General features: G+C 36.2%; 1 protein-coding gene across 4 annotated transcripts in view; it reads left to right on the top strand.

The window, feature by feature from the left end:
- TTC3 (tetratricopeptide repeat domain 3) overlaps window positions 1-16,757 on the top strand; it is a 201,205-nt gene that overhangs the window by 160,412 nt on the left and 24,036 nt on the right. The window contains exon 46 of one of the 4 annotated variants that reach the window (XM_078146524.1): window positions 580-7,271. The exons of 1 other annotated variant lie outside the window; for it this stretch is intronic. In XM_078146524.1, the coding sequence (XP_078002650.1) occupies window positions 580-672 (93 nt within the window). In that variant the 3' untranslated portion in view covers window positions 673-7,271. Of the gene's footprint in view, window positions 1-579; window positions 7,272-16,757 lie in introns of those variants that run through there. 2 more of the 4 variants (XM_078146522.1, XM_078146521.1) reach the window with 2 other exon arrangements.

Raw genomic sequence — 16,757 nt, forward strand, 5'->3', positions numbered from 1 at the left:
CTCTCCTGGAGAAAGTTTGAAATCCAGCAGACAAGGTGACTGATGCACTGCCAGAGGCCCTAGTGTCCTACTGATTCCACTGCTGAACCACAGCAGCAACTGCATAAACCTTACCAAGTGTCAGGCTGCCGTTGGTATCCACAAAGCTTAAGAAAATGCTTTTTCTGACTCCTCTTAGTAGGAAACATAATTCAGAAACAAGTATATTTCAGGAGAAGTGAATGAGTGACAGGAGTAACTTCAACCTAAGTGTTGTTAATTCTCACTCTCTTTGGGGAAAAAAAAAAGCTTGAAATCAGACCAGCTCTTTATTCTTGTCAACAGATCCTTCAAAATGAGTGGTTAGTTTTTATCAGCATTTCTGCTTCAGAGTTCTTCATAAGAAAACTAAACTATCTCTCCTTTAACATGCACTTTTGTGGAAAAACAAGCATAATTGTTTCCAACAAATAACTTAGAACAAATAACTTAGAAGTTCTGTTTTCTCCTTTTCTCCTTTTCTTCTTGCCTTCCTTTTTTTCTTTTTTTCCTTTTTTTCATTTCTTTCTTCCCTTTTCTCTTTCTCCCTATCCTGCTTAGGCAGCAACTACTCACCACTCGATCCCACTGATGATCAACACCGAAGACTTGACCTACTCTCTTTCTGACTCGGGCCAGTTTGCCCCTCCTTAGGCAACATGATGCCAACCTACCCCAGGGGTTTCGCCTGACTTAATGAAGACCTACCTAATCAACACCCAAGCTCAAGTAATGCAACATGTTCAAGTGATCATGAACCATCACACCTGGCACAAATTCTGTTTTCTAAATTTTTTATATCTATTTAAAAAGACTCACATGATATGATCATTTTGACTAATTATTCTGCATTCCACCCTTCCTCCCATTCCTCTGACCATTTTCTGTTTATTTGATGTGATATAATGGTCTTAATTTACATTGTCCTGCCACTGGTTCTAAGAAATCTGTGTACAAATACAAGTGGTTTCCTAAAGTGCCACAGCATTCTAACAGCACTAATAGCTAGAGAAGTAGAGCAGGTGAATAGTCCATATTATTATTGCCCACATTGGCTGTTTTCCCAGCATTTGTATGGCTACAGCTTTGGATGGCCCTTTATTGGCCACCTGACCCCTTTTACCATTTTCCATTTCCAGTTTTCAAACCATCAATCACGCTAAGATGGTGACACCTCATTGTAAAGCAGAAAAATACATCTTACTTGTGGGGTACCAACTGGCATATGAAACTATATGTGACATTGGACTCATCCATCATTCTGTCATCTTCAATCTCTCCCTTCTATATTATCATCTTCCTTCCCTCAAACATGTTCTGTTTCCCTCATCCCTAAAACTCTACAATTGACCTTCTCTGGTTATCATCACACATATCTACATGGGCCTGTTTGCTGCCAAACTCATCTTAGAAAGATATCCATTTTCTCACCACCCAGTTATTTCTCAGCTCCATAAAATATAATTTCCATCCCCTCTACTACTGAAACTCTTCAAAGTTGTTTTGCTTTGTTGTTTTTTAACAAAAATCAGTATTCACTTGGGGCAGCTAGGTGGCGCAGTGGAAAGAGCTCCAGCCTTGGAGTCAGGAGGGCCTGAGTTCAAATCTGTCCAGACACCTGACACTTACTAGCTGTGTGACCCTGGGCAAGTCACTTAACCCCGATTGCCTCACCAAATAAAGCAAAAACAAAAATCTATATTCCCCCACCTCACCATCATTGAAAAAAAAAACACTAAACATTTTGTTTTGTAACAAATATGCATAGTCAGGCAAAACAAATTCCCAAATTGAGCATGTCTAAAAAATGTCTTCATTTTATACCCTGAATATATCACCTCTCTCCAAACAGGTACATAAGCATGCTTAATGTTTTTTCAAACTGCATCTCTTTATCTTGCCCGTGCTAGAGATGCAGTGGGCACTCACAGTCCTAATCAGCCCAAAAGCTCTGCACTGCTACTTTTCTGACCTGGGCCAGTTTGCCCCTCCTGAGTCAGCCTGGTGACCCCTACTCCTTGGGCCATCATTATATTGATACCAGACTTAGAGCAAACACTTAATCACCTTTAACCCACTGCAGCTCAGAACTCCGAGATATAGAAGCCTCAGGTTCCCTGATAGCAAAAATTACAGTTATGCACTACCACACCTGCACTGGTAGCATGCTTCATGATCAAGCCTCTGAAACCACAGAGTTGGTTATTACATTGAGTTATTAAGTCTTTGTCTTTACTATATTATTTATTTATTATATAAATTATTCTCCTGATTCTGTCCTGTGCAACTATTTATGTCTTTTATTGTACCATTTATATATTTCATTCATATGTATTCACATATATTTCATTCACATGTGTGAATGAAATACATAAATGGTACTATATTTTATACAAAATGTGTGGTGTGTGTGTGTGTGTTGTATTATGGGACAATTGTATTCTGCTCCATTCATAGACCACAGTTTGTTCAATCATTCCCCAATTAATAGTCACCTTCATTTCCAGTTTACTATCACAAAAAGAGTTAAAATAAATATTTTTATGCATACAGGTCCTTTCCATCTTTCTTTGATCTCTTTTAAGGCATAAACCTAATAGTGGTATTCCTGGACCAAAGGGCAGGCACAATGTGGTAACTTTGGGGACATAATACCAAATGGATTTCCAGAACAGCTAGCTCAATTAACAGCTCCACCAAAAGTACGTTAATGTACCTTTTTTCCTGCAATCCCACCAACATCTTCCTTTTCTGTCATCTTTGTCAATCCAATGGGTGTGAGGATATAACCCAACCTCAGTTGCTTTAATTTGCATTTCCATACAAATTTAGAACATTTTTCAGATGGATATTAAAAGATTTCTTCCTCTAAAAACTGGCTATTTATATCCTTTTTCCATTTTTTATATTGACCAATGGTTTTAAGTCTTATAAATTTGAAATAGTCTTTTATATGTCTTGGAAATAACACCAATATCAGATTCTTCCCCTTCAGATTACTTTTTCCCTTATAATTTTAGCTGCATTGGATTTATTTGTACAAAAACTTTGTAATTTTATGTAATCAAAATTATCCATTTTGCTTCTATGATCTTTTCTATCTCTTGTTTGGTCATGAACTCTTCCCCTATCTATAGATCTGACAAATAATTTCTTTTATGCTCCTTCAATTTGTTTATGACGCTAACTTCTATGTCTAAGTCATATGCCCATTGGGAACTTTTCTTGGTAAACGGTATAGGGTATGACTCTAGACCTATTTTCTGTTAGACTGCTTTCCATTGTTCCCAACAGTTTTTATCAGATAATGAGTTATTATTCCAATAGCTGAAATAGTGAGGTTTTTTCAAATATTAGGCTACTGTACTCTTGCTTTTGTTCCTAATCTGATGGACCTCTCTATTTTTTAACCAGTCTCGTATTATTTTGATGAATCACTGCTTTGTAACATAGTTTAAGATCTGGTACTGTGAAGACTTCTTTTCAACTCTTTTTTTCCCTGTTATTTCCTGGAGATTCTTGACCTTTTCTTTTTCTAGAAGAATTTTATTTTTTCTATTTCTATAAAGTAATCCTTTACTAACAAGTAAGTGAATTTAGATAGTATTTGTTGTCATTTTTATTATATGGTCTTAGCCCTACCTATGAGCAATCAATATTTCTCCAATTATTTAGGTCTGTCCTTATTTCTATAAGTGTTTTTAGTTGTGTTTGTACAGTTCCTACATATTTTGATAGGTAAATTCCCAAGTGTTGTATATATTCCATAATTATCCTAAATGGAATTTCTTTTTCTACTTTTTCTTGATGGGTTTTATAGTAATATACAGGAATGCTGTTGATTTATGTGGATATATTTTATATCCTGCAACTTTGCTAAAGTCATTACTTGTTCCAGTTAATTTTTAGTTTACTCTCTAGGGTTCTCTCATTAAGCCATCATATTATCCACAAAAAGCAATTATTTTGTTTCCTTTTTGTCAATGCTTATTCCCTCATTTTCTTTTCCTTACAATATTGCTAACATTAGCTTTTCTAGCACTATATCAAATAATAGTAGTAACCCTAGGTATCCTTACTTTTCTTACTGATCTTTAATGGAAACACCTTTCATTTATTGCCATTGCAAATATATTGTTCTTAATTTTAGATAGATACTAGTTATCATAGCAAGAAAAAAAATGTACATACATATATATCCTTGCTTTCCAGTGTTTTTGTAGTGTCAAAAGTTTTTTCTACATCTACTGATGTAATCAGATGATTTTTATTCTTATTATTGATACAGTCTGTTATGTTGAAAGTTTCCTAATATTGAATGAACTCTGCATTCCTGATATAATTCTAAATATCAAGGAACTACACTCAGCATTGTACAAGATTTAGCAGCTATCATTTAAAAGAACAGAGAACATGGAATCAGATCCAGAAGATGGAGATCTAAAACCAATAATAACACCTTGCCCCCCTCAAAAAAAATGAATATCATCCTACAAAGAAAAAAAGTATATCTTCAATGAAATAGAAGACTAGCAAATATTCCTGATGAATGATGAAAAAAAAGAATTAAAAAGGAACTCTGAAATATAAATTCAGAAATCAAGAAAAAATAAAAAGTTGAAGTGAACCATCAGAAGAGACTGTTTGCAATCTAATGGAGATATTAAAAAGTTTCTTTTAAAACCCTAATGTCACAAGGGGTCATGAAGATAATCAATTGGGACAGAAGGTCTATGACAGTTTTTTAAAATATCTTGAAGATGTAAGAAGGAAAGAGAGGGGAAGGATAAATTAAGGAAAGATGGGAGAAAATATAGGGGAACTTAAGACATATAATCAGGCTATACAAGTAGAACTATATACAAACATGGAAGAAGTAGGAGGAAACACAGATCCCTTGAATTTCACTTTCATTTAAACTGTTCAAAAGAGGGCAGAAAGTACACACACACACACACACACACACACGTGTGAAATGCATTTAACAACCAGGAAGAAAATAGGGATGGGAAAAGGGGATATAAGAGGGAGAGAAGATTCATGGAGGGATCAATCATAAGCAAAACAAACCCAAAGCTTAGAAAAGAGATAATGAAGAAAAAAGGAATAAAAAGAAGGTAGTAACTTAAACAGGAAGTAAGGAATATAGAGAAGAAAAAAGTATAAAAGAACAGAATAGAGGGAAATAAACAACTATCATAACTATGAATATGAATGCAATGAACAGAAGAGGTCAGTAGATGGGACAAAAGCAAAATCCAACAGTATGTTGTTTAAATGAAACACACCTGAAAATAAGATTAACACAGGGATTGTGTAAAATAAGGGGTTGGAGCAAAATCTGTTATGCCTCAGCTGAACACAAAAAAACAAGAGTAATGATTATGATTTCAGACAATTAAGAAGAAATTAACAAAACTAAAAAAAGTTGATATAATAAAACTCCACAGAGAAAAACAATAAAATAGTTAAATCATTAGCTAATTTGATTAAAAAGAAGAAAGAGAAAAATCAAATTACCAGTATAAAAAATTAAAAAGGAGCATTCACATCAAATGAAGAAGAAATAAAGGATGTTATTAGAAATTTTTGCCCAACTACATGTTAATAGAGCTGACAGATAAATTAATATTTACAAAAATATAAAATACTCAAATCAAGAAACAAAATTTAAACAACACAATTTGGCAGAAATTGAACACATCATAAATGAACTTCCAAAAGAAAAAACCCAGGACCAGATGGATTCAAAAGTGAAATCTATGAAAACATTTGAAAAATAATATAAATCATTTGCAAAATGGATCCTACACAATTCTTTTCATGACACAGATATGGCCTTGATATAACACAAGGACATTCAAAACAGAAAAAGAAAACTATAGACTAATATCCCTAATGGAACTAATAGAGAAATAAATGGAACTTTTCTTTAAATGATTAATATATATCTAAAACCAAGAGCTACCTGTATTTACAAGAGGTAAATGAATCCTTTCCAGTTAATTCAGGGTGAAACAAGGATGTTCACTGTCACCACGTCTTCTTGAATTGGTATCCCTAGCAATAAAATAAGAAAAAGAATAGAATTATCTTGGGAAAGAAAAAATTTATCACTTTTTGTAGATGATATGACGGTATATTCAAAGAATCCTAGAGAGGCAACTAAAAAATTGAGTTAAATACAATAACTTCATCAAACTTACAGGATATAAAACAAATCCACACAAATCACCAAAATTTCTATATAATTCCAGTAAAACAGCAGGAAAACTAGAAAGACACATTGAATTTAAATAATTAAAGAATGTATAAACTACTTGAAAGTCCCCTTCCAAGATACACATAAGAACTATATAAACAGCTACAAACAACTGTTTACAGAAATATAGGCCTAAATTGGAAAAATATTCATTACGTGTAAGCTGTGCCAATATAATAAAAATGGCAAAACTACCTAAAGACAAGGAAGGAGTAAAGGATCCTTTATGTGTAAAAATATTTATAGCAACTCTTTTTTCTGTTGGTAAAAAAAAAAAAGCTAGAAACCAATGGGATGTCCTTGAAGAATGACTGAATAAGTCATACATATGAATGTGAAGGAATACTGCTGTGCTACTGGACATAAGGAAATAGATTACTTCAAAAAGAAATGGAAAGACTTAGATGAATTGATGCAGAGTTATGCCAAAAGAATAAATTATACATAACATCAGTACTACAGAAATTAACAATTTTGAGGACTCTTAGAAATTGATGAAGAATGAAATGTGCAGAACTCAGAGGACAACCTATAACAATAACATTAATAACACCGTCAAATAATTTTGAAAGCTGTAATAACTATGATGAGTACAATGATCATTCATGATTCCATAGGACCTATGATAAAACATACAGAGATGTGATGAGTGTAGGGTGCAGAATATGATGTATATTTTTGTATACAGCCATTGAAGGAATTTGATTTGCTTAAGTTCCTATTATAAGAATTTTTTTTTTTGGTTTTCTTTTTTTTCCCAATGGGGTGGTTTTGGGGAGGGAAAGAAAATATATTTGATTTTTTTTTTCTTAAACAGAGGTGTAGTTACTAAAGATGTGAAATGTTGCATGTACTTTCAGATGAAGTCGCTGTATTATTTGTTGTACTTAACTGTTACTTCGTTTTAAGAGACCTCTTGTGAAGTGGGAGTTATCTGTAAAAGTTTGTAATGTAAAAATGAAACATCAGTAAAGCTTTTTTTTCAAGCCTCTCTGACTAGAGTCTTGGACATTTTTCTCTTTGGCTGCTCTCTTTTGGTTTGACTCCTTTGTCAACAATGTCTGGTGGGAGATAATGCTTTAAGGGGTAAGGCCTTTGCCTCTGCATTTGTCCTTTTCTGATGAAGAGATTGGATATTATGACCTTGTGAGTTTCAAAAGATTAGGAAAGTGAGCCTCTGAGCATCCTGGTGTACTGGAACCTATCTACTCTGCATCAGCATTTTTGTAGCCAAACCAGAATAAAGGTCCTTGCAGATTATATACCAACATAAGTTGCAGAGGATGAAGACGTAGAAAAATTTTATGAAGAACTCAGTAAGGGCTTCCAAGTTAAATCAGTACTCAGTGGCAGTATTGAGAATACTTTCTCAAATCCTCAAAAGTGAAAATGGGTTTAAAAAAAAAGAGCCAATAAGGATGAGAAGGATAGAAGCCAAAGATTTGTGGACTGCATTCCCCTCTCAGCCCTGTTCTTGGCTTCTGGACTTCCAAACCATACTTTCTCATCCTGGAACTCCCCTCAATGCTTCCTTCTCACTGGGGATCATTCAGTTACCCCTGCAACCTTCTTAACATGGAACATCCCTCTGTAAGACCTGCCTCTTCTCTTATCGGTGAATTTGTCCTGATGCCTTCGTTGGGGGGGAGGGGGGCGGTAGAGGCTTAGGTTGGCCTCCATTACCCTCCCAGTGTTGTTCTTGGTTCCTGAACTTCAAAACCATACTTTCTCATCCTTGAACTTTCCTCAGCACCAAGGGTTTCCTCTCCCCATAACATCCAGCCACTCCTATGGCTCTCTCAGTGTCAAACATCTTCCTATTGGCAAATTCTCCTGGGAGTCTCTTATTTTGTGTAGGGACTCGGGTCAGTCTTCATTCCCTTCCTGACATCCCTCACCCTCTTACCTCCCCTTTGTCTCCAATTAGAATGTAAGTTTCTTGAAGGCAGGGACTTTTTGCTTCTATTTGTATCTCTAGTTATTAGTGCAGCACACCTATCATGTAGTGAACACTTAATAAATGCTTGTTTCCTTTTCTTCATACATATATATGTATATATATGTATGTATGCCTCATAGTTATGCATCCCAGATGTTTTGAGAAAAGGATTAGAAGAAACTGAACATGGCAAGCATTGAATTACATCACATAAGAAAAAATGAACCTGATCATGTTTTAATGGATAGGAAATGATTAGTAATCCTTTAAAAAAAAAGGGGGGGGATGAGGTTAATTTGGTATGATGTATTCTTAATTAAGCCATGCTGCCACTTAACTGCCTGATCACCACGTGTTTTTCTAAATGTTCAGTGACCATACTTTTGATAATATATTCTGGAATTTTGCCAGGAATCAAATTCAACCTAACTTACAGTTTGTAGACTATTACTTTTCCTACTTTTGAATTTAGACATAGCATATGCTCTTCTCTGTATCTGATGTCGACCCCCAAAAAATACAATATGCAAGAAATGCAACTGAGGCAGAACTCTAGGCACATATCAGTTTATCAGGGAGAAGAGTGGTCCCTAATCAATTGGATCCAAGACTCTCTGTAGAGAGTCTGTAAAGTCTTATTTTCTGTAGAGTTTTATTATCTTCAAAGGACACTAATGGGCATTGCAAGTTCATGATTAATCAGTTCCCAGGGGAAATCTTATGATTGGCTAAGGGATTTCTCTTAATCCATCAATTACCAAAGTTTAGTTATTGTCCATCAGTTACCAAAGTTTAGTTATCAGGGTTTCCACATGCCATCAATCACAAGCATTTAGTCAGTGTTTAGTTAACAGGACCCTGGGACTTTCCACAAGCAGCTATGAACATTATGTGAAAAAGAAAAGAGAAACATAGGGAAACTGTATTTTTTTTTGGAGCACAGTTCCCATAATACATTCATAAGCATGAGGGGCAGTGTTAATACACCAGATCTCTGCCTCTATTTCTAACACAAGTTAACATAGGCCTAACTAACAAAGTATAAATCTTTCCCTTAACCCAAATATGAGTAATATAATCATCAATACAAAATGGGTTAATTAAAAAAATTTTTTTTAATCAAAAAAAATTTTTTAATGGGTTAATTCTAACCTACATAACTCCTATTCTGACAGCATTAACTAACTCAAACTTAATTCTGTCCTACCTGACTCACTAAAGCAATCACTGATACTTAGTAAAACACAATGAACTGAGTAAATACTGACCAAATTGTTAACGTTATCAAAATTATCCTCACAATTCCCCCCTTCTATCCAAAAGAGACCTAGGGATTTTTATGGATTTTATGGATTGGAGCTAAGAAAGAATAAAGGGTGGTCCTTTATGGTCAAGGCAAAATACCAGAAGAGGCAGTCACCTATTGGGGCGTAAGAGTGACAAAAATCCACTAGGGGTGTTCCCCTTTGGTAATAAATAAAATCATCAAGTGACTTTGTATCCTAGAAACCCACTCCCAGTGTCCATTTAATATTCAGTTGAGCTCCAGATGTCAGATATCCGTGGTATTCATGTGGCCATGGAGCTTCTCATGGAGTGGCTCCCAGTTGATGGCAACTCTGAGGGTAGGTCTTCCCAGAAGGGCTGGCTACTTGGAGATGATTCTCTAGGTATTTCTGCTATAACACTTTCACAAAACAGATCTTAATACAATTTAGTACAGATACTCTAATTTTGCTTTGCCAGTAACTAAGTCACATGGTGAAAACTAGCTCAAACCCTATAGCTCTAATCTTAGCAACAATATTTACATTTTCCTATATTTTGTGCTGTTACTGTCTGTATCTAAAGTATAGTTGATTTAGATGCTCTTGACAACAGGTTGGAGGGAAAAATCTAACTGCAGAATGAACCTTTCTAGTTAAAAAATTCAAAGGAGTCATGTAAGTTAAGATTAACAGTGCTTTTTAAATTGACATTGGCTTCACCATCATTTATTTCATTCAAACCACACAAGGGAAAGAAACTTCAATTTTATAAGTAAATTGTTATGCTGACATATTTGTGCATATATTCTGAACCTAGGTGTGAAACAAAGATGTCCATTGTCACCAGTATTATTCAATATTGTATTGGATATCCTAGCAATAGCAATAAGAGAAGAAAAAGAAATAGAACGAATCAGAATAGGAAATGAGGTAATAAATCTCTTTTTTCAGATGATACGATGATATTCTTGAAAATTCTAAAGATTCAACTAAAAAGTTAGTTGAAACAATTAATAAATATAGCAAAGTAGGGGGGTTGAGCCAAGATGGTGGAGTAAAAGCAGTGACCTGCTTAGGCTCTCCTCCCAATACCTGTAAAAAATGACTCTAAACAAATTCTAGAGCAGCAGAACCCACAAAAAGAAACAAATTTCCAGCTCAAGACAGCCTGGATGATTGATAAGAAAGGTCAGTTATGCCAGGCTGGGAGAAGAGCACAGTTCAGGCCTCAGGAGACTAAATCACAGGTAGCTGTGGCAATTTCCAGACTTCTCAACACAGAAACACGAAGGACGCCTTAGAAAGTCAGTAGGAAAGGTCTGTTGGACCTGGGTGAGAGAGGAGTGGTCCTGCCCTAGCCCTAGTGCAGCACCAGGGCAGTGGCCATAGTGGCAGCAGTTGCTTCTGGAGCTCAGCCCACAGACAGTGGGGGGAATGAGTGGCTGATCTGAGAGGGATTGCAAGGATTTCTTTGCTGGCACTAATGCAGGATTCTCTTGCTTTGCCTGTGCTTGGATCTGGGTTGAGTGCTGGGTGGTAGTCTTGGGACAAGGAGGAGTGCTGGTAAAGCAGAGCTTGTGGCAACAGTGAAGAAGGAATCCTCCTCACAGTTCTAAGGCAGAAAAGAGTGCTTGTGGTCACTCACAGACCAGAACTCAGGCCAGGAAAGGACTAAACACCTCTCCTTTGATCATACCATCTTGGAAGAACTGAAAATTTACAGGTACCTAGAAGCATCTCTGAAAACAGCCACACAAAACTTCTGAAGCTTGGGACAGTACACCCTCCACACTGGATGCAGATCCCTACCTTAACAAAGAGTTAAAAAGTCAAGTTGGCTGGGAACATGAGCAAATAGCAGAAAAAAAACTGAAACTATAGAATCTTACTTTGGTGACAAAGAAGGTGAAAACATACAACCAGAAAATAGCAAAGTCAAAGCTCCTACATCCAAAGCCTCTAAGAAAAATATGAATTAGTCTCAGGCCATGGAAGAGCTCAAAAAGGATTTTGAAAAGCAAGTAAGAGAAGTAGAGGAAAAAATGGGAAGAGAAATGAGAGTGATACAAGAAAATCATGAAAAATTGGTCAACAGCTTACTAAAGGAGACGAAAAAAAAAATACTGAAGAAAATGACACCTTAAAAAATAGACCAACCCAAATGGCAAAAGAGGTCCAAAAAAACCCAATGAGAAGCATGCTTTAAAAAGCAGAATTGGCCAAATGGAAAAGGAAGTCCAAAAGCTCACTGAAGAAAATAATTCCTTAAAAATTAAAATGGAGCAAATGGAAGCTAATGACTCTATGAGAAATCAAGAAATTATAAAACAAAACCAAAAGAATGAAAAAATAGAAGACAGTATGAAATATCTCATTGGAAAAACAACTGACCTGGAAAATAGATCCAGGACAGAAAATTTTAAAATTATTGCTCTATCTGAAAAACATGATCAAAAAAAGAGCCTAGACATCATTTTTTGTGAAATCATCAAGGAAAACTGCCCTGATATTTTAGAACCAGAGGGTAAAATAGAAGTTGAAAGAATCCACCTATCACCTCCTGAAAGAGATCCCAAAAGGAAAACTCCTAGGAATATTATAGCCAAATTCCAGAGTTCCCAGTCAAGGAGAAAATATTGCAAGCAGCCAGAAAGAAACAAATCAAGTATTGTAGAAACACAATCAGGATATCACAAGATTTAGCAGCTGGGAGGGCTTGGAATATGATATTTCAGAGGTCAAAGGAGCTAGGATTAAAACCAAGAATCACTACCCAGCAAAACTGAGTATAATCCTTCCGGAGGTGGGAAGGGGGGTGGAGAGAGGAAATAGACATTCAATGAAATAGAGGACTTTCAAGCATTCTTGATGAAAAGACCAGAGCCAAATAGAAAATTTGACTTTCAAATAGCAAGACTTAAGAGAAGCATAAAAAGGTAAACAAGAAAGAAAAATCATAAGGGACTTATTAAAGTTGAACTGTTTACATTCCTACATGGAAAGATGATATTTGTCACTCAAAAGACCTTTCTCATTATTAGGGTAGGTGAAGGGAATATACATACATACATACATACATACATATATATACACACACACACAGAGGGCACATGATGAGTTGAATATGAAAGGACGATATCTAAAAAATAAAATTAAAGGGTGAGAGAGGATTACACTGGGAGAAGCATAAAGGGAGAGGTAGAATGGGGTAAATTATATCACATAAAACAGACAAGAAAAAGCTTTTACAATGGAGGGGAAGAGGGAGGAAGTGAGAGGAAATGAGTGAATCTTATTCTCATCAGATTTGGCTTAAGGAGGGAATAACATATACACTCAATGGGGTATGAAAATCTATCTTACCCTACAGGAAAATAGGGGGGAAGGGGGGAAGAGGGGGCAGATTGGGGGAGGGAGTACTCAGAAGCAAACACTTTTGAGGAAGGATAGGGTCAAAGGAGAGAACAGAATAAACAGGGGGCGGCATAGGATGGAGGTAAATATAGTAATTTTTTCACAACATGACTAATATCAAAGTGTTTTGCATGACTACACATGTATAACTTACCTTCTCAATGAAGGAGGAATGGAGAGAATCTGGAACTCAAAGTGTTAAAAAACAAATGTTAAAAATTGTTTTTACATGAAACTGGGAAATAAGATATACAGACAAAGGGGTATAGAAACCTATCCTGCCCTACAGGAAAATAGAAGGGGAGGGGGATAAGAGAGAGGGGAGTGATAGAAAGGACGACAGATTTGAGGAAGAGATATTCAGAATGCATGCTGTCTTGGGGTGGAGGGGAGGGGAGAGATGGGGAGAAAATTTGGAACTCAATCTTGTGGAAGTGAATGTTGATAACTAAAAATAAATTAATAAAAAATATAGCAAAGTAGCAAAATATAAAGTAAATTATCACAAACAAAACTGCAAGAAGAAATAGTAAAATATACAACATAGAAAATAATTCCAGTTAGTATAAAATACCTGGGAAAGAAACCCAGGAACTACATAAACAAATTTATAAATATATATAATATATGCAAATAAAATCAGATTTAAATAATTGGATAGATATTAATTGTCCTTGGGTAGACAAGGCAATGCAATAAAAATGACAGTTTCACCCAAACTAATAACAAAATTCATTTGGAAAAACAAAAAATCAAGAATATCAAAGGAAATAATGAAAAAAAAGTGTAAAGGAAGGAGGTTTGGCAGTACTAGATAACTATTATAAGGCAGTAATTATCAAAGCTATTTGGTACTGGCTAAGAAATAGAAAGATCAATGGAACAGAGTAGACATACAATTTATAGCAGCAAATAAACATAGTAACTGTATTTGACAAGTGTAAAGAATTAAGATTTTGGGATAAGAATTCATTATTTGGTAAAAAATTGTTGTGAAAACTGGAAAGCAATATGGCAGAAACTGAGTGTGGACCAATATCTTATATTATTTACCAAGATAAGGTCAAAATGGATACATGAAGAAGATATAAAGAGAGATTTTACAAGAAAATTAGAAAAATGTGGAACACATTACTTATTAGACTTACGGATAGATGAACAATTTATGAATAAACAAGAGATAGCAAAATTAAGTGTAAAATGGATAACTTCAATTACTTTAAATTAAAAAGGTCTTGTGTAAATAAAATAAATATAGCAGAGATTAGAAGGAAAGCAGAAAATTGGGCAAAAGAAAATTATAGGCAGTTTATCACATAAAGATCTTATCTAAAATATATAAAGAACTTTGTCAAATCTATAAGAATATGAGTCATTCCCCAACTGATAAATGGTCAAAGGATATGAATAGGCAATTTGCCATTGAAAAAATTAAAACAATTTATGGTCATATGAAAAAAAGTGCTCTAAATCATTATTGATTAGAGAAATGCAGATTAAAACACCTTTTAGAACTGATGAAGTATGAATGCAGATACTATATTTACATTCTTTTATTTTGTGTGTGTGTGTGTGATTTTACCTTTTGGTCTGTTTCTTCTTTCACAACATGACTAATATGGAATTATGTTTTACATGACTGCACACAAATGGCCTATATCAAATTGCTTAGCATTTTATGGAGGGGCAAAGGGAGAGGGGAAAAAATTTGGAACTCAAAATTTTTTTAAGTGAATGTTAAAAATTGTCTTTACATGTAATTTGAAAAAATAGAATACTATTTAAGAGATTAAAAAAGTGATGTGTTGGAGAATTAAAGTATAAATTTCAGTTGTGGAATTATTGAAACTCACAGGAGTTTTATTCTAATTTCTCCATTATTTTCCTAAATCATCTTCAACATGATGCTTTTCTGCATTTTACTGAAACTCCGTTGAACGAACTACATCTTTTAAAGTTGCTTTAAAGTTCCTCTTTTATAAAGTAACTTGATAGATATAGCTATGCTAATTTTGTTTTCATCAAGATTTTTAAGGTTTTCTTCTTATCTAAATAATTTCTACAGGGTGGTACCCTAAAAACTCATCTAAGTATTCATAAACACATTCAAATGCTAATTTTAGAAACCTTCAGCAAAGAAATTAATTACTTTTCTTTTTCACAAATTTAATCCCTAATTAGTTTTTATATCTATAACCTTAGCAATCTCCAACATGGCCAGTGTTTGGAAATATAAAGAAAGAAGTGAGACTTGCCTTGTTATACCGAGAAATGAGCGAGTTGACGACCCAAGCTAATTTTAAATTGTGGACTTTATTAGCGCGCGGCTGCCAGGGATATTCACATCCAAATCAAGCAGCCCCCATCAGGGGTTGAGCTAGGGTTTATATAGGGAGTATACAGGACAGGGAGGGGGATGGATCTTTGAAGTCTGGCAAGAGGAAGAGGTTTTTTGGGGGGGGGGGCTGGTCAAGGACACCCTTCTCCCTCTGTGTAGATATGATAATGCTCTGCAAACTTTCTCACAATGGAGGCTTCCAGAGATATGATCTGAGGGCTGTGGCCTGAGCAGCCAGATAAGGGTCTTGCTAAGGAATTTGGAGGTTTCCAGAGACATGATCTGAGGGCTGGAGCCTGAGCAGCCAGATAAGGGTCTTGCTAAGGAATTTGGAGTTTTCCATGGCCTAAAGGGTTCTACTACCCAAATGGTAAAATAATGTTCTGCATTACATTCCCCACTTCTTTTGTGTACCACGGGGGTTTGACGTGGTTGGGGCTGCCTCATTATAGGGTGCAAAGAAGGCAGACACCAGGGTCTGATAACGGGGACCTTTAACCAACAGTAACTTAACTAAATTAATACAGGATCTAACAAAGTCAAGGAGCCGATTAACTAGACAAGGACCAAGAATTAGGGCTATAGTAAGGAGGAGCAAAGACCCGGCTAAGGCAGAAATAAGAATGGTTAACCATGGGGAAGTCCGAAACAGGCTGTGGTACCAATTTTCGTTCCCTTCTCGTTCCCTCTGCCTGTCTGCACTATTTTTCCATACTAGGGAAAGGCTCTCCTGAACTACACCTGAGTTATTGGCATAGAAACAGCAGGCCTCCCCTAGGGTGGCACAAAGGCCGCATTGCCTGAGAAACAATAAGCCCAAACCCCTCTGGTTCTGCAGAACCATCTCTGCCAAGGAGTTGACCTGTCTCTCCAGTTGGGATATAGAGTGCTCCAGATGACTGACTGAGGTCTGCATCAACCTGAGCACTAAGTTCCTGGTAACGGGCCTCTCCTCGGACTAGGGCAGCGGTACCCACAGCAGTTGATCCCACTAACCCCAACCCCACTGAGGATAGGGATGAGGAGGGGAACAGCTCGCTTGCTTCAGTAGGACACACTGCCCTCATGACTGAAGTACTCCCAACCCTCCGGGCCCTGAAGAAGGGAGACCCTGGGGATAATGGAGACTAATATACATAGAGGCTCAGATTCTTTTAGGAACACTGCAGCGGAGACACACTGTGTGATCCCATCCAGACAGGCCCACCAAGTGCCGGATGGCGCTGAATAAAAAGAGGAGGAGGATTGGGGAACAACCACAGTACTATTACAGACAGGAGAGTAAGGAGAAGTTTTCAGGGATGTGGTGGATGAGGTAAGACAGGTACCTTTTCCTTGGACATTCCCCAGGGTCAACTTAGGTTGTTCCCACCGACAATTCTCCGAGTCTGGGCTATGGGAAACAGAACCATTAACTGCCACTCCCACATTGTATGGGGGTGGTGCATCCATACACAGCCAGCAGCTAGGTCCTAGGTCAGGCCTGGTGGAGTTGACAATGCTATGGATGGCTCGGAG

This window comes from Phascolarctos cinereus, unplaced genomic scaffold (genome assembly GCF_003287225.1).
Source record: "Phascolarctos cinereus isolate Bilbo 61053 unplaced genomic scaffold, phaCin_HiC Scaffold_726;HRSCAF=1367, whole genome shotgun sequence".
In the NCBI taxonomy this organism is placed as follows: domain Eukaryota; kingdom Metazoa; phylum Chordata; class Mammalia; order Diprotodontia; family Phascolarctidae; genus Phascolarctos; species Phascolarctos cinereus.